Source organism: Piliocolobus tephrosceles, chromosome 2, assembly GCF_002776525.5.
Source record: "Piliocolobus tephrosceles isolate RC106 chromosome 2, ASM277652v3, whole genome shotgun sequence".
NCBI lineage: Eukaryota > Metazoa > Chordata > Mammalia > Primates > Cercopithecidae > Piliocolobus > Piliocolobus tephrosceles.
Genome location: NC_045435.1, coordinates 97,539,381 through 97,554,570, shown reverse-complemented (window position 1 = coordinate 97,554,570; position 15,190 = coordinate 97,539,381). Strand labels below are relative to the sequence as shown.

General features: G+C 41.0%; 2 protein-coding genes across 2 annotated transcripts in view; one reads left to right on the top strand and one right to left on the bottom strand.

Moving 5' to 3' along the window:
- Positions 1-3,138, bottom strand: part of SCN11A (sodium voltage-gated channel alpha subunit 11) — a 226,141-nt gene extending 223,003 nt beyond the window's left edge. Inside the window, exon 1 of the mRNA XM_023231709.2 lies at positions 3,056-3,138. The gene's annotated coding sequence lies outside the window, so the exon portion shown is untranslated. The remainder of the gene's footprint in view (positions 1-3,055) is intronic.
- A 47-nt stretch (positions 3,139-3,185) lies between these two features.
- Positions 3,186-15,190, top strand: part of WDR48 (WD repeat domain 48) — a 46,506-nt gene continuing 34,501 nt past the window's right edge. Inside the window, exon 1 of the mRNA XM_023231728.2 lies at positions 3,186-3,267. Coding sequence (XP_023087496.1) covers positions 3,220-3,267 — 48 coding nt within the window. The 5' untranslated portion in view covers positions 3,186-3,219. The remainder of the gene's footprint in view (positions 3,268-15,190) is intronic.

Here is a 15,190-nt window from a genome sequence, read left to right as displayed (position 1 = left end):
TCAACACCAGTATCAGTCACGAGACATGTAAGAAAAGGGGTCTTCAGATGATTCCATCCTCAATCTTTTAGCTGCCCCTGCTGATGTGAAGTGGATAGTGGAACAGAGACAATCCGTTCCCACCAAGCTCTGCATAAATTACAGATCTGGAAGTAAAGTAAGCGTTGCAACTGTTTTAAACCATTACATTTTGCGGGTGGTTAAACAGCAATAGATAAAAGGAACAGGAAAAAAGAGTGCTGAATATTGGACAGTAGTTCAGAGCATATACTGCATCCTACAGGACAGTATCAAAAAGGGTTATCTCCCAGAAGGCACCATAACTAAGTCTTCAATATGTCTTCAATAAGACAAGATACTCCTCAGTGATTGAGTACACAATTAGGCCAATAAATTCTATGGGCAATAGCCCATTGCATTACTTCTTTCATTGTAGAGTGAATTTCTTGGTTGAAAGCAATATAGCATTAAAGAAAATGATAGTGTCTAAAGCACCGAGTAATTCCCTAGATGGTGGTGTCAGTGGAAGTACAGTGAGCAGGGGAAGCAAATCTCAATCTAGAATAAATATATTTCAGAGAGAACAAATAAGAACTCCCTCAATGATGGGAGAGGGCCAATGGCCAATGGAATGGACTTACCTACATGTGGCTGGCTGATCCTCTTAGAGCATGAGGTATTGGTCACTGCTTCTGAACACCCAGCAGTGGCTTCGTGATCTGAACACTCAGTAGTGTTCAGTGACCTGAACACCCAGCAGTGGCTTGGTGATCCCATGCATAGCTCCAATCCTGCTGCCATTGCCATTGTCATCGCCATTTATTTCATGATTCTACTGAGCAGGCAGTGAGGCTGAGTTTCATCACAAAGCAGTTCATCTCATCCATATGATTCTTAAGGTTTATTCTGAGAGGTCCATCACTATATCCCTTCCGGAGTCTTCTCTGTCACTAGTTCCCCAATCTTGCTCTTTCCATGTCTTTGACAAACTGGCCAAAAAATTATCCTCTGACCCTGAATTGACCATTTCTCCTTTCAGCCAAAGTGAACATCAAAACATACTGGTGAAAATTCTGCCCACTGAAAGAACTTCACTACTTCAATATTCATCAGGTCCAAAGCAGGTCTACAACATAACAATCAATTTTTGGCAAGTACCGGCATATTGTCCAGAGCAACATACCTGGATGGTACTTTGCACATCATAGGTGCTCAATGGACACTTAAACAATTTTTAAAACATAGACCACATTTTTTCCCTCACTATATTTCAACAGCTTCCCATTGGTCTAAAAGACCCTCCTGGGTATGGCCTCTGCATACTCCTTTCACTTCTCTGTACTATGAGCCTTGACCCTCAGTTCCTGTAATGTTCCATGCTCTCTCCTGCTACAAGATCTTTGCTCAGACTGTTCCCTCTCCTTGCCTAGTTAACTCTTGACTCAAGATACTTCCTGTCTTACAATCATCTTTCTTCAGAGTACTTATTTCTGTATTAATTCCTGTCTCATCCTGGGACTCTAAGCTCTATGACTATGTGCACTCACCACTGATTCCCCAACACCTAATATAGTGCCTGGCATATATGAGGTACTAAATAATATTTTGTTAAATGAATGAATACATGAATCAGTGAATGAGTGAGCCTGTAATGATGCAGTAATTTACTTACAAGTTATCACTGCCAGTTTCGCTTAAGAAGCTTTCTGCCATCACAATTTTTACTCCTCTAATTCACATTTCTTTATTAATTTAAGGACAAGTATTTGTCAAGACAACTTTTCTAAGCATTACTTATATACTAGCACTATGCAACAGAAATTTGTGACCACAGATGTAATTTTAAATATTCTAATATGCACATGACAAAATTTAATAATAAATTCTATTTAGCCTAATATACCCCCAAACATCATTTCAACATGAAATCAATACAAAAAATTATTAATGAGATACATTACATTCTTTTCTTCAAACTAGTCTTTGAAATTTGGGGGTAGTTTACATTACGTATCTCAACTGGAACCACCTATATTTCAAGTGCTCAAGAGCCACCGATGACTAGCAGATACAACATCATATGCTATATCCCACAGTGTAGTTCTATAGGATTCACTTTCACTAGAGAGGGCCTGATCACCCTCAGCTCCTATAATTAGTGTCAGTGAAAACCACACTTTCACCCAGAAGGACCTAACTGTCCTAGTATAAGAGATGATTTAAACTAGAACTGGGTTTTCAGTTCAGGATTTGGAACTGAGTTGTCTCTGGGAACAATTTTAGCTGATGTACCGTTTTCACCTTCCTGTAACATCTTTTTGTCTTGTGTTTTTTTTTTTTTTAACTTTTAAGTTCAGGGATATAAGTGTAGGTTTGTTATATAGGTGAACTTGTGTCATGGGGGTTTGTTGTACAGGCTATTTTGTCACCCAGTTTATTAAGCCTAGTACCCGTTAGTTATTTTTCCTGATCCTCACCCTCCTCCCACCCTCCACCCTCCAAAAGGCCCTAGTGTGTGTTGTCCCCTTCTTTGTGTCCATGCGTTCTCATCATTTGGCTACTTACGAGAACACGCGGTATCTGGTTTCCTGTTCCTTTGTTAGTTTGCTTAAGGATAATGGCCTCCAGTTCCATCATGTCCCTGCAAAGGACATGATCTCGTTCTTTTTCATGGCCCCACTTTTTATCCTTTTAATTTAAATGGATTATTTGCTCTTGCTGAAGATGGAGGCAACCTCCTTTGCAAGGACTTCTATTCTTCCCCCTTTGAGGCCAAGATATAATTCTCTGCATTTTTAGGTACTTAATAGTAAATCACTTGGTTCCCCTGCTTGCCTAGGAAGGGTTAGGAGATCGTCCAGCGCCATGTCTTGCACTGTTAATTCTTTCAGCGCTTTCGTTTCGCTTGGACCTCTCCAGGATGGCCTGGAAAAGAGCGCAAGCCAGGGTCTAGGGCCACATAGAAGTGGATTTGGATTGCTCACTCAGCCCTGAAAAGTGGCTCTCTCCCCATCAGCATTATACTTGCACAATAACTTTTTTTAGGTGCATCTACCTCACCACACGGCTACCGGCCATACAGCAATGACCACCACCTAGGAAACACACACCCTGTCTACCTTCAGCCCCGCCACTAACCCTTGGCCAAAAGGAAAGGGGCGGAACATCCGCCCGGTCTGAGCCACCTCCGGAAGTGACGTCGGAGTGTCAACATGCAAGATGGCGGCCCATCACCGGCAGAACACAGCAGGGCGGAGGAAAGTGCAGGTATGGAAGCCCGGTTCCTCGGCCTTCCGGACGCGGCTGGCAGCTCCAGGCCCACTCCAGCTAGAAGGTGCCCGGGGCCACGGCCGGCTGGGGTAGCGGCATGGGGCGAACAGGGCGGGGCGCGGCCGGCCTTGAGGGGTGGGGCCGCGGCGCTAACGGCTTGAGGAAGGGGCCGGCGGTCGGCCTGCTTGGCCCCTGGGGCCCAGGCCGGGGACCCTCGCGGGCGGCGTTCTGAGCCAGGGATTGCTGGTCGCCGCTTTTCTGTAGGAATGGACTTGCGGGGTCGGGATAGGCTAGTTCCCCGCCCACTTGCCTCCCTCTTCCCCTGCCTTTCTTCGAAGCGCTCTGCCCTGGCTGCGTCGGAGCGGAGGCCTCCAGGGGTTTCCCGGGAGGGTGGGCGTTGGAGGAGTGAGCGGCCTGTGCGGGGGCGTGGCAAGGCGGCGGAGCCAAAGGCCCTGCGGGGTTTCTGCTGAGGATTCCGCACTTGGGAGCCCCTAGTCTTCTCTTATGTTGGAGCTGTACCCTGGGTAGGTGGAAGTGACATGAGAATGTGCGTGGGGAAATTATAATTTTAATTGGGAATTTAAGTTCGTCTTCACCATTTCTTCACCTTCAGTGTGAATCGCTGAACCTTTCTTTATTGTTTGTATAATTTATTGTCCGTGTGGTAAAGAGTTGTCTAATCTTAACGTGTGTGTCTTGTGCCTTATGCCTCTGTGAATTCACTTTTGTTTGGGGTTACGCTTAAGAGTTATTGCCACTTCAGGGAACATCACACACCGTGGCCTGTCGGGGGCTGGGGGGCTGGGGGAGGGATAGCATTAGGAGAAATACCTAATGTAAATGACGAGTTGATGGGTGCAGCAAACAGCATAGCACATGTATACCTATGTAACAAACCTGCACGTTGTGCACATATATCCTAGAACTTAAAGTATAATAATAATAATAAAAAGTTATTGCCATTTAATATTTTCCGTGATGCAGGGAATAAAAGCCCTCTTACAGGTGTTTGCCTGCAGGTGTATTGTATGTGGTAGTGGCAGTTTGGTGCATTTATTCTTTAAACATTTACCTAGCACTTAGAGTGGCCCCCAGAGGGGAAAAGGGATTGAAAGGTTGTAGGAATAATTTACACCTAGGCTTTCTTTATAAAACACAGCATTATATGGAGTACTGCAGGTTGAAATCAAGTGTCAGATGAAGGTAGTTTGATAAAGGGGTCCTTCAGTAAGGTAATCCCAGCAGAAAGTGGTAGGCTATAAACTCTTCTGAGTAGTTCACATCTTGGTTTTATTGATCTCATTGATCAGCACAGTGTCGTAAGCACTCACTGTATGTTTGTTGAAATGAGTGAAATTAATGAGTCTAAACTCACTCTATTAGGTGAGTTTGTCAGTGCATTAGTGATAGGATTTAAGTATCACCAGCATCCAAGGCAGGTAGTGAGAATGTCTCCTCGGGACGGAAATATAACTCAAAATTGTAACCTGATTGTGTTGTAAGTCTGTAACACTATATGGTGGTATACTTCTCAGGGGAGTAAGGGTAGTTAATCAGGCCTTTCAGTTTATTGCATTAAGACTTAAACGTCAGTGTGTTCCCTGCTTGCTTCCTTCCCAGGCCTACCCACTCCCAAAATGCATGCAATAAAGTATGTATATTTTTAAAAGACTTACAAGGCAATTGTACTAGTATGGGATGGAGAAAATGTAAATTAACTGCAGCAGGTTTGGAAAACCAATGTTTTAATAGGCTGAATGTGAGCCAGTGCATGTAGAATGAGACAGGTGATGGATAATTCCACTTTTCACTGGTCAGAATAAAAAATTAGAGTTTGCTGTTCAGCACTTAGGACCGTGCTCTTCATAGGTAGCAGTCAGATTGGTGAACTGACTTGACATTATTTCCTATGAAGAACTTTTGAAAGAGCTAAGATTAACCTGCTGAAGAGAAGATTCAGGGAGCTTTCAGAATTTGTCCCCAAGGTATAGAAGCAGCCTGAGAAGCCACAGGGATTGATTTCATCTGAACCATCATTGTCTATGAGATGTTATTTAAACGAATGCGTGTTCGTTGTAAAAAGCCCAGCAAACAAAAGTATAGATTAGAGTTGCCCTCCATGCTTCCGAGAAAGCTACTGTGGGCAATGTCATGTTTTAATCCTAGACCAGAGTTTATCAACCTGAGCATTCTTGAAATTTTCGTCTGGATAATTCTTGGCTGTGTCTGAGGGAGGGAGCTGTCCTATGCATCACAGGGTTCTTTAGCATCATCCCTGGCTTCTGCCAACTAAATGTGGTAGCATCTCCCCAGTTGTGACAACTAAAAATGTCTCCAGACGTTTTCAAATGTCCCCTCGAGGGCAAAATTGCTGCTGGTTGAGAACCACTGTTCTGTACCTCTTCCTGCTTGTGTACCTGACTTAACGTGATTTTTTTTGCTATAAATGGAGCCATAGTATTCACTGTTTTGTGTCTTGCTTTGTCAAATTTTTAAATAAACATTCCCTTTAGCCCAGAATTCCTTATCTAAAAATATATTCTACAGATTTGCATATGCATATATCTGTCCCTACTTATGCAAGGGTGTTGTGTGAAGCCATTCTTGAATTGCTATAAAGAAATACCTGAGACTGGCTCATTTATAAAGAAAAGAGGCATAATTGGCTCACAGTTCTACAGGCTTTACAGGAAGTATGGTGCTGGGATCTGCTCGTCTTCCAGGGAGGCCTCAGAGAGAGAGAGAGAGAGAGAGAGAGTCAGAAAAGCAGGTCAACATGGCATATTCCCATTTCCACAAAGGAAATACGCGTTTTAAAAGTCTGTAAGGGTAATAGCAGTGATTATCCCTTTGGGAATAGATTGTGTGATTATAGATAAGACAGGACATGGGATGTCTTTTAGTTTGAAGTATACACAACTTTGTATTTTTGAACTTTTTACCACAATATTTGCTCTTATACATCAAAAAGAAAACTTCTCATTTTGGAAAAAGCATATATGGGTACTTGCAGTAAAATATACTTTGTCTCCTGACTGTCTCAGACCAAGAGATAGTAGCCCTGAGCTCCTTGTCAAGTTGTAGGCCAAGACAAACCATTGAGACTTAAAATATTGCTAAATAATCAGTGGAGGCCGGGCGTGGTGTCTCACGCCTGTAATCCCAGCACTTTGGGATGCCAAGGTGGACAGATCACTTGAGGTCAGGAGTTCGAGACCAGCCTGGCCAATATGGTGAAATCCCGTCTCTATTAAAAATACAAAAATTAGCTGGCATGGTGGTGCTTACCTGTAATCCCAGCTACTCGGGAGGCTGAGGCAGGGGAATCGTTTGAACCCAGGAGGCGGAGGTTGCAGTTGGCGGAGATCGTACCACTGTACTCCAGCCTGGGGGACAGAGCAAAACTCCATCTCAAAAATAAAATGATTACTTAATCGGGGGAGATGGGTCCAAACATACTGCATATTAATTATCAACACAATTTTAAATGAGTCCATGTCCTACCATCTTCAGCTTCTAAGAAAACTGGAGATATGAGGGGAGAGGGATGGATTTGTGACTGTCAGAAACATAATCAAATATGTGAATTCAGATACATGATGCAGTATTTTCTCTGGTAACCAAGATATCAAAGCAAGTCTTTTCCATCCTTGGCAGTCCCTTAGTGTTACGATTTTCCAACAACCTGAGTCTATTGATTGGCTTTCTCTGCCTCCATTTTTCCTCCTGTTAGGCCTTTCTTCACTGCTTCGTAGTGTTTGGGGAGAAGCTAGAAAGGTTTAGTTACTCTGGTAGACAGAGTAAGCTCTCCCCAAAACGTTCATGCTCTAATCCCTTGCAAATATGCTACATGATCATGTAACATGCTATGTTACATGCTATGTTACATGATCACGTAACATGTTAATCCCTTGCAAATGTATTATGTCATATGATAAAGGGGATTTTGTGAATGTAATGAGGTTACAGACTTGAAAATAAGGGGATTATCCTAGTGGGCCCATTCTAATCATTCTAATCATATGAGCCCTTTAAAACAGAGGCCTTTCTCTAGCTGGAGGCAGAAGCAGGGAGATGTGGTGACAGAGATTTGAGTTGTAAGAAGGACCCAACCCTCTGTTGCTGGAGAGGACCACTGGAAAGCATGAGAAGGAATGCAGGCAGCCTTTAGGAGCAAAGATGGGCCCTTGGCTGACAGTCAGCAGGGAAACAAAACAGAGACCTCAGGGCCTACAACCGCAAGAAACTGAATTTGACCAGCAACCTAAATGAGCCTGGAAGCAGACTCTTTCTAGAGCCTCGAGTAAGGAACACAGATCTGCTGACCCTTGTCAGTTTTGGCCTTGTGAGATCTTATGCAGGGGACTCATTTCAGCCGTTTGGACTTCTGACCTTCATAATTGAAATAATAAATGGGGTTATTTAAAAGCCACTAAATTTGTGGTAATTTGTTACGTCGGTAATAGAAAATCAGTGTGATTACTTTCAAATAAAATGATGAACAAGGAAAGATGTTTATCTCTTGATTGTGTCTCCCCTCTGGCACACTACCAATGACTCTAGGATTATTTAAGTGTGAAAGGCAGAAACAGATCACATGAAGTACAGTGGATTATCCTCACTATTTTTTGTTTGTTTGTTTGTGGTCCCAGATAATGGTTGGAGAAATTAAACAATGCTTACTGAGCCAGCTGCAAATGTTCCACTGTAACTTAACTGGATACTTGCGCTGGGAACTATTCTGTTATTTTTCTCCCTGTTAGAGTCCCTTTGATTGACTCTTTCAAAATGCGCATTTTCTACCGAAGGCCAGACTTCCCATTCCTTTGCAAAACTCATATAATACCCTGCTCCCACTTTTTAAAGCAAATCAAGATATTTGGATATGCATTTTCATCTTCTCTGCCTTAGCTTGTACTCTTGACTATCTAAATGAAGTTCTCCCATGACTTTGTACACTCAGTTATTGCTTCTGTCTCTAGTACCTTCTACTTTTATCTTTCTTTTACTCTCATCTCTTCTGCCTGAAAAAGCTGGCCTGTATCTTGGGGAAAAAAAAATACTTCACTTAACTTGCTGTCACTTCTAGTTACGCTCTTTCCCCAGCTAAATACCAAGAGGACTTTCGTGCTGACTACCACATCCTCAGCATTTAGAATAGTGCCTGGCAACAAGTGGGTGCCTAGTCAATATTCGTTGAAAGAATTAAATCCATTTTCTTCTATTTTTCTATAGCCAGACATTTTAAATTTTTTCTCTGTACTTTAATGGATGCGGTAACAAGTTTTTAAGGTGACATGTCTTGAAACATATCAGTGTATATAGTTTTCATTCTTTGATGACCACACAGAATGGATGTACCATAATTTAGCCATTTCCTTATTGAAGATATTGCTTTGATTTTTTTCCACCATACTATAATTTGCTTTGAAAAAACCTCCAGAGTTATAAAATAGTAAAGGAAGTGTTACAAAAATAAATGAAAAGACAAAGATAGATAATACAGAATGCATAAGATGAGGGATCAGTTTGAAAGTTCCAGTATCTGACTCATTTGAGTTCAAGAAAAAGCAAAACAGAGATGATTATTAATAATGGATACAAGAAAATTTCCCAGAGCTTAAGTGCCACAAATTTCTAGATTGAAAGGGCTTTCTAAATGCACAACAAAACTCATGATAGAAAAAACAAACAAGGAAATGTCACAACACCGAGGAAAAAGAAAAGATCTTAAAGGTTAGGGAAGGAGATGATGAGGGAGTGGAGGAAAGAATGAAAATAGGATCCCTTTAAAGCTGTATGAAACAGAATGGCATTGAAATCAGTGGCAACACTGGATGCTAGAGGAACTTACAGCAATGCTTTCAAGAGCTGAGAGAATTGCTAAATCAAGTGTAAATGTGGAGGAAAGACCTTTTCAGGCACACAGGGACTAAGTTGCCACCCGTGTGCCTTTTCTTATATTACTTTCTTAAGGTATTGGGGATGTACTTCAGCAAAACTGTGGAGTGAACAAAGAAAGAAGGAGGCATTAGAATTCAAGAAACAATGGCTGTAACCCAGAAAAGCAGTAAAGGAAAACACCAAAGGTGACAGCTGTGCCAGCAGATCTAGAGGGCAGTCAGCCTAGATTGTAGTGAGAAGAAGGAAGGTTTGGAGGGGGAAGCCTTCTGAGAAAATAAAGGGGTGGGGGTGAGTTCTGTGGCACAACAATTAAAGAAAATTAAAGTGAAGAAAACCATTGAGGAAGGAAAGATTAAAACTCTAGGGAAAACAAAAAGGTCTTTGAGGAAGGAAATGTATTCATAATATAGTACTTAGTAGATAGCCTTTCAGTCACAACAATATAGCACTGATTGTTCCATTAAAAATAGGGATATATCTGTATTAGAAGAGTAGAGGGAGGAGATATTGAGGGTAGTTCCAGAGCTACATCCTAATCTACAGTAGCATGAGTAAATTGATAATGTCTAAAATGGATGAGCCAAAAAGTTATAAGATAAGCACAATATTTAGAGAAATGCAGTTAACTATCCAGTAGCAACAACTGAGTTGCAATTAGTTACCTTTAGGGATGAAGACTAGCTGTGGGAGTCTTATCCAGACAGTAGAGAGACTGTTTTTCATTACAGTCATTACTATTTGATTTTCTAAATACAGGCAAGAATTACTTGGATAACAAATGATCAAATTTTAAAAACTAAGTAATATATGTTATTTGTAAAACATTCAGACCTCATAAAAGAGACATGAATGAGTGGAAAATCACCGTAATCCCATCATTCAGAAATAACTGCTGGTTATTTTATTTATTTACTTATTTTTTGAGACATTGTCTCTGTCTTCAGGCTGGAGTGCAGTGGCACCATCTCAGCTCACTGCAACCTCTGCCTCCTGGGTTCAAGCAATTCTTCTGCCTCAGCCTCCTGAGTAGCTGAGACTACAGGTGCGTACCACCACACCCATCTAATTTTTGTATTTTTAGTAGAGACAGGGTTTCACCATGTTGGCCAGAATGGTCTCAATCTTCTGACTTTGTGATCTGCACGCCTTGGCCTCCCAAAGCTGGGATTACAGGCGTGAGCCACTGCACCTGGCCCCTGATTATTTTTATGTATGTATAGTCTTCAAAACTTGTGTATTCTGAAATATTTAATATTTTGAAACATTTTTATAATAATGACTATTGTACATTGCTGTGTTGGACCACACATATTTCACTAAAAATATATCATGGCTTTCCTCCCATGTTTATTAGTCTAGACCTCCATCAACTCTTTCTTATTCTTTAGAGACAGGGGTCTCATACTGTTGCCCAGGCTTTAGTACAATGGTGCCATCATAGCTCACTGCAACCTCAAGCTCCTGGGCTCAAGCAGTCCTCCCACTTCAGCCTCCTAAAGCACAGAGATTACAGGCATGAGCCACCACAGCTGGCCTACATCAACATTTTAAGTGATTGAATAGTATTGTGTTTTACAGTTGTGCGTGCTAGAATTTATCCAACTAGGATACTTCTAATTCTTTTACATTTTAAAGCACACATCTTTAGGAAATACCACTGAAGAGGTTGGCCCAGACTGGTTTTGACAGTAATTACTTTCCACCTAGAATGAGAATTCTGACATTCAGGTTCTCCTTTCACTCTTGCCTTAATCAGTCTGATAATCTCCCAGAAGTCTGGATATTAAGATTTAGATATGCTGTAGTCTCAGTTAAAGGAAATGTGAGCTAGGTAAGCAGCCCTGGGACCCCAGAGAAAGAGAGATTGAGAGAGACTGAAGTTGACATTGAAACTAGCTTGGTGCCTAGTGGCTTTGGAAAGCCAATTCATGCAATGATACTGATGTCTTTTATATGCCAGACACTATAATGGGGGCACAGTGGTGGAAGAAACAAGGCAGACAAGTCTCTTGCCTTCTTGGAGCTATTATTCTAATGGAGAAGATACACCAAAAAGTATGAATGTGGCTGGGCGTGGTAGCTCACACTTGTAATCCCAGCACTTTGGGAGGCCAATGTGGGTGGATCACAAGGTCAGGAGGTCAAGACCAGCCTGGCCAAGATGGCGAAACCCTGTCTCTACAGAAAACACAAAAATTAGCTGGACGCTGTAGCAGGTGCCTATAATCTCAGCTACTTGGGAGCTCTGTTAAGATATCTTGTATCCTTGTGTTGAAGTCTCCTTTAAAATACAAACAAACAAAGCTGATTTGAGTAGATCTCAATTACAGTTAATTGCATCCAAAAGACTGGGTTAAAACAACATCCTTGTAGCGATTTGTGTCTACAGCCCTGGCCCTTTTTAAAGGACAAATTTCTGGAAATTGAATTTTAAAGAACATTTCAAAGAGTTTAAAACTTTTCTCAGAAAGTGTGTATTTATCCTCAGGGGAAACAAAAATGGCAGTTATTTTTAAAATTTTCCGTATTATAGGTAAAATAATCTCATGTTAATTATGTCTGATTATTTATGTGGTTTTTGGCCATTTCTTTTTTTGAAAGTTCCTTTTTGTAACTTTGTTCCTGTTTCTGTTAGAAAATTTGACTTTTTCTTATTTTATAAGGAATCTTGTTAAGAGTAAACTTTCTTTCATATTTATTTCATTATTCTCTTAGTCTTGCTCATGTTACTTTTTGACATGCAGAAGGTTTAAGAAAATAACATTGTGATAAAATTCACATACCATAAAGTGCACCCTTTCAAAATGTACAGTTCAGTGACTTTTTTTGTATATTCAGAAACTTGTTTATTGGTCACTTAACTCCAGAATGTTTAATTACTCTACGTTCATTAGCAATCACTCCCCATTTTTTAGTTTTTCCTCCTTCAATCCCCTGGCAATTACTAATCTACTTTCTCTGTGGATTTGTCTATCCTAGACATTATATATAGAGTTATAAAATATGTGGCCTGTTTTAAAATATGTGGCTTCTTTCACTTAGCATATTTTCAAGGTTCATCCATGTTATAGCATGTGTCAGTACAGTATATATATATGTGTGTGTATATATATCTGTGTATATATATGTGTATATATATGTGTATATGTGTGTATATATATTTTGTTTTGTCAGTTTTGTTTTGTTTTGTCAGTTGATGGATATTTGGGTTGTTTGTTTTGTCAGTTGATGGATATTTGGGTTGTTTTTACTTTTGTGGCATTATTGTGAATGGCACAATGCTGTGAACATTCTTGTACACAGAAAAGGTTTTGACTTGCATTTGGCCAGATCACCATTGTTCTTTTCCTTCGTAAAGATTACCATCTTTCTTGGCATGTTGGAAGAGTTTTCTCTGCCAAGGGACTATGTAATTATTCACCTGTCTTTCAAAAATTATTTTTATGCTGGCCAGGTGCAGTGGCTCACACCTGTAATCCCAGCACCTTGGGAGGCTGAGGCAGGTGGACCACTTGAGGCCAGGAGTTGAAGACCAGCCTGGCCAACATGGTGAAACCGCTGTCTCTACTAAAAATGTAAAAATCAGCTGGGCACTGTGGCACATGCCTGTAATCCCAGCTACTCAGGAGGCTGAGGCATTGCCTGAACCTGGGAGGTAAAGGATGTAGTAAGCTAAGATCGGGCCACTGCACTCCAGTGACAGAACGAGAGTTCTGGGTGACAGAACGAGATTCTCTCAAAAAATAAATACAAAAATTATTTTTATGGTTATTAAATTTCAGTCTTTAATTCATAGAAAAGTTCATTTTTGGTTTAAGATGTGGAGAAGGGATATAATTGTTCCTAAAGGAATCACTATAGTTACTTTAGATAATTTTTTTATTATTATACTTTAAGTTCTAGGGTACATGTGCACAACATGCAGATTTGTTACATAGGTATACATGTGCTATGTTGGTTTGTTGCACCCATCAACTCGTCATTTACATTAGGTATTTCTCCTAATGCTATCTCTCCCCCAACCCTTCCCACATCCCGACATGCCCCGGTGTGTGATGTTCCCTGTCCTGTGTCCGTGTGTTCTCATTGTTCAACTCCCACTTAGGAGTGAGAAGATGTGGTGTTTGGTTTTCTGTCCTTGTGATAGTTTGCTGAGAATGATGGTTTCCAGCTTCATCCATGCCCCTGCAAAGGACATGAACTCCTCCTTTTTTATGGCTGCATAGTGTTCCATGGTGTATATGTGCCACATTTTCTTAATTCAGTCTATCATTGATGGACATTTGGGTTGGTTCTAAGTGCTATTGTGAATAGTGCTGCAATAAACATATATGTGCATGTGTCTTTATAGTAGAATGATTTATAATCCTTTGGGTATATACCCAGTAATGGGATCACTGAGTCAAATGGTATTTCTGGTTCTAGATCCTTGAGGAATCACCACACTGTCTTCCACAGTGGTTGAACTACTTTACAATCCCACCAACAGTGTAAAAGCGTTCCTATTTCTCCACATCCTCTCCAGCATCTGTTGTTTCCTGACTTTTTAATGATTGCCACTCTGTCATAAGATGGTATCTTATTGTGGTTTTGATTTGCATTTCTCTGATGACCAGTGATGATGAGTATTTTTTCATGTGTCTGTTGGCTGCATAAATGTCTTCTTTTGAGAAGTGTCTGTTCATATCCTTTGCCCACTTTTTGATGGTTTTTTTTTTTTCTTGTACATTTGTTTAAGTTCTTTATAGATTCTGGATATTAGCCCTTTGTCAGATGGGTAGATTGCAAAAGTTTTCTCCCATTCTGTAGGTTGCCTATTCACTCTGATGGTAGTTTCTTTTGCTGTGCAAAAGCTCTTTAGTTTAATTAGATCCCGTTTGTCAATTTGGGTTTTTATTGTGATTGACTTTGGTGTTTTAGTGATGAAGTCCTTGCCCGTGCCTATGTCCTGAATGGTATTACCTAGGTTTTCTTCTAGGGTTTTTATGATTTTCAGTCTTAACGTTTATGTCTTTAATCCATCTTGAGTTAATTTTTAACTGGTGATTTCATTACATTAGAAAGTTTTACGGCCGGGCGCGGTGGCTCAAGCCTGTAATCCCAGCACTTTGGGAGGCCGAGACGGGCGGATCACGAAGTCAGGAGATCAAGACCATCCTGGCTAACATGGTGAAACCCCGTCTCTACTAAAAATACAAAAAAAACTAGCCGGGCGAGGTGGCGGGCGCCTGTAGTCCCAGCTACTCCGGAGGCTGAGGCGGGAGAATGGCATAAACCCGGGAGGCAGAGCTTGCAGTGAGCTGAGATCCGGCCACTGCACTCCAGTCTGGGCGACAGAGCGAGACTCCGCCTCAAAAAAAAAAAAAAAAAAGAAAGTTTTACTTGTGGCTGCCAGCCAGCTTATTGACTTTTTCTTAGGGGTAATTGTTTTCAGTTGATCCTCTGTTTTCACAAGGAACAGGCAGAGGTCACCAACAGTAACAAAGTAGAGAAAAATGCCCTGAAGAAAAAGGTTATTAGTATGTGATAGGAGCTCAAAACCTCCTTTTGCTTGCCAAGTCAGGGAAGGCCTTCTAAAGGAAGTATTGTTTAAATGGAAACCTGAAGGCTGCAACAAGAGTTAGCCAGACAGGTGGGAGGAAGAGCTTCCAAACAGAGAGGACCGGCATGTGTGATGGTCTGGCGGCACAATGTGCACCAGAACCTGGAGCACAGATGAGTGGCCGGAAAGACAAACAGGGCACTTGAGACCATGTTAAGGATTTACACCCAATCATGAGTCTAGTAGTCAGCAACTGGAGGTTTTTGAGCAGAGTTAAGATACATTTTTAAATAATTACTCTAGCTGCTTTGTGAAAAATGTGTTAAAGAGTGGGAAAGGAGTCCAGTTAGGAAGCAATTGTAGTAGTTTAGCAACTTACTCATCTTGGACTAGGCTATCATTGATAGCATCCTTCTCTTCAGCCCTTTAGTCTTTAAGGAATAAAATTAAAATTAAATTTGTATTGGATTGAAA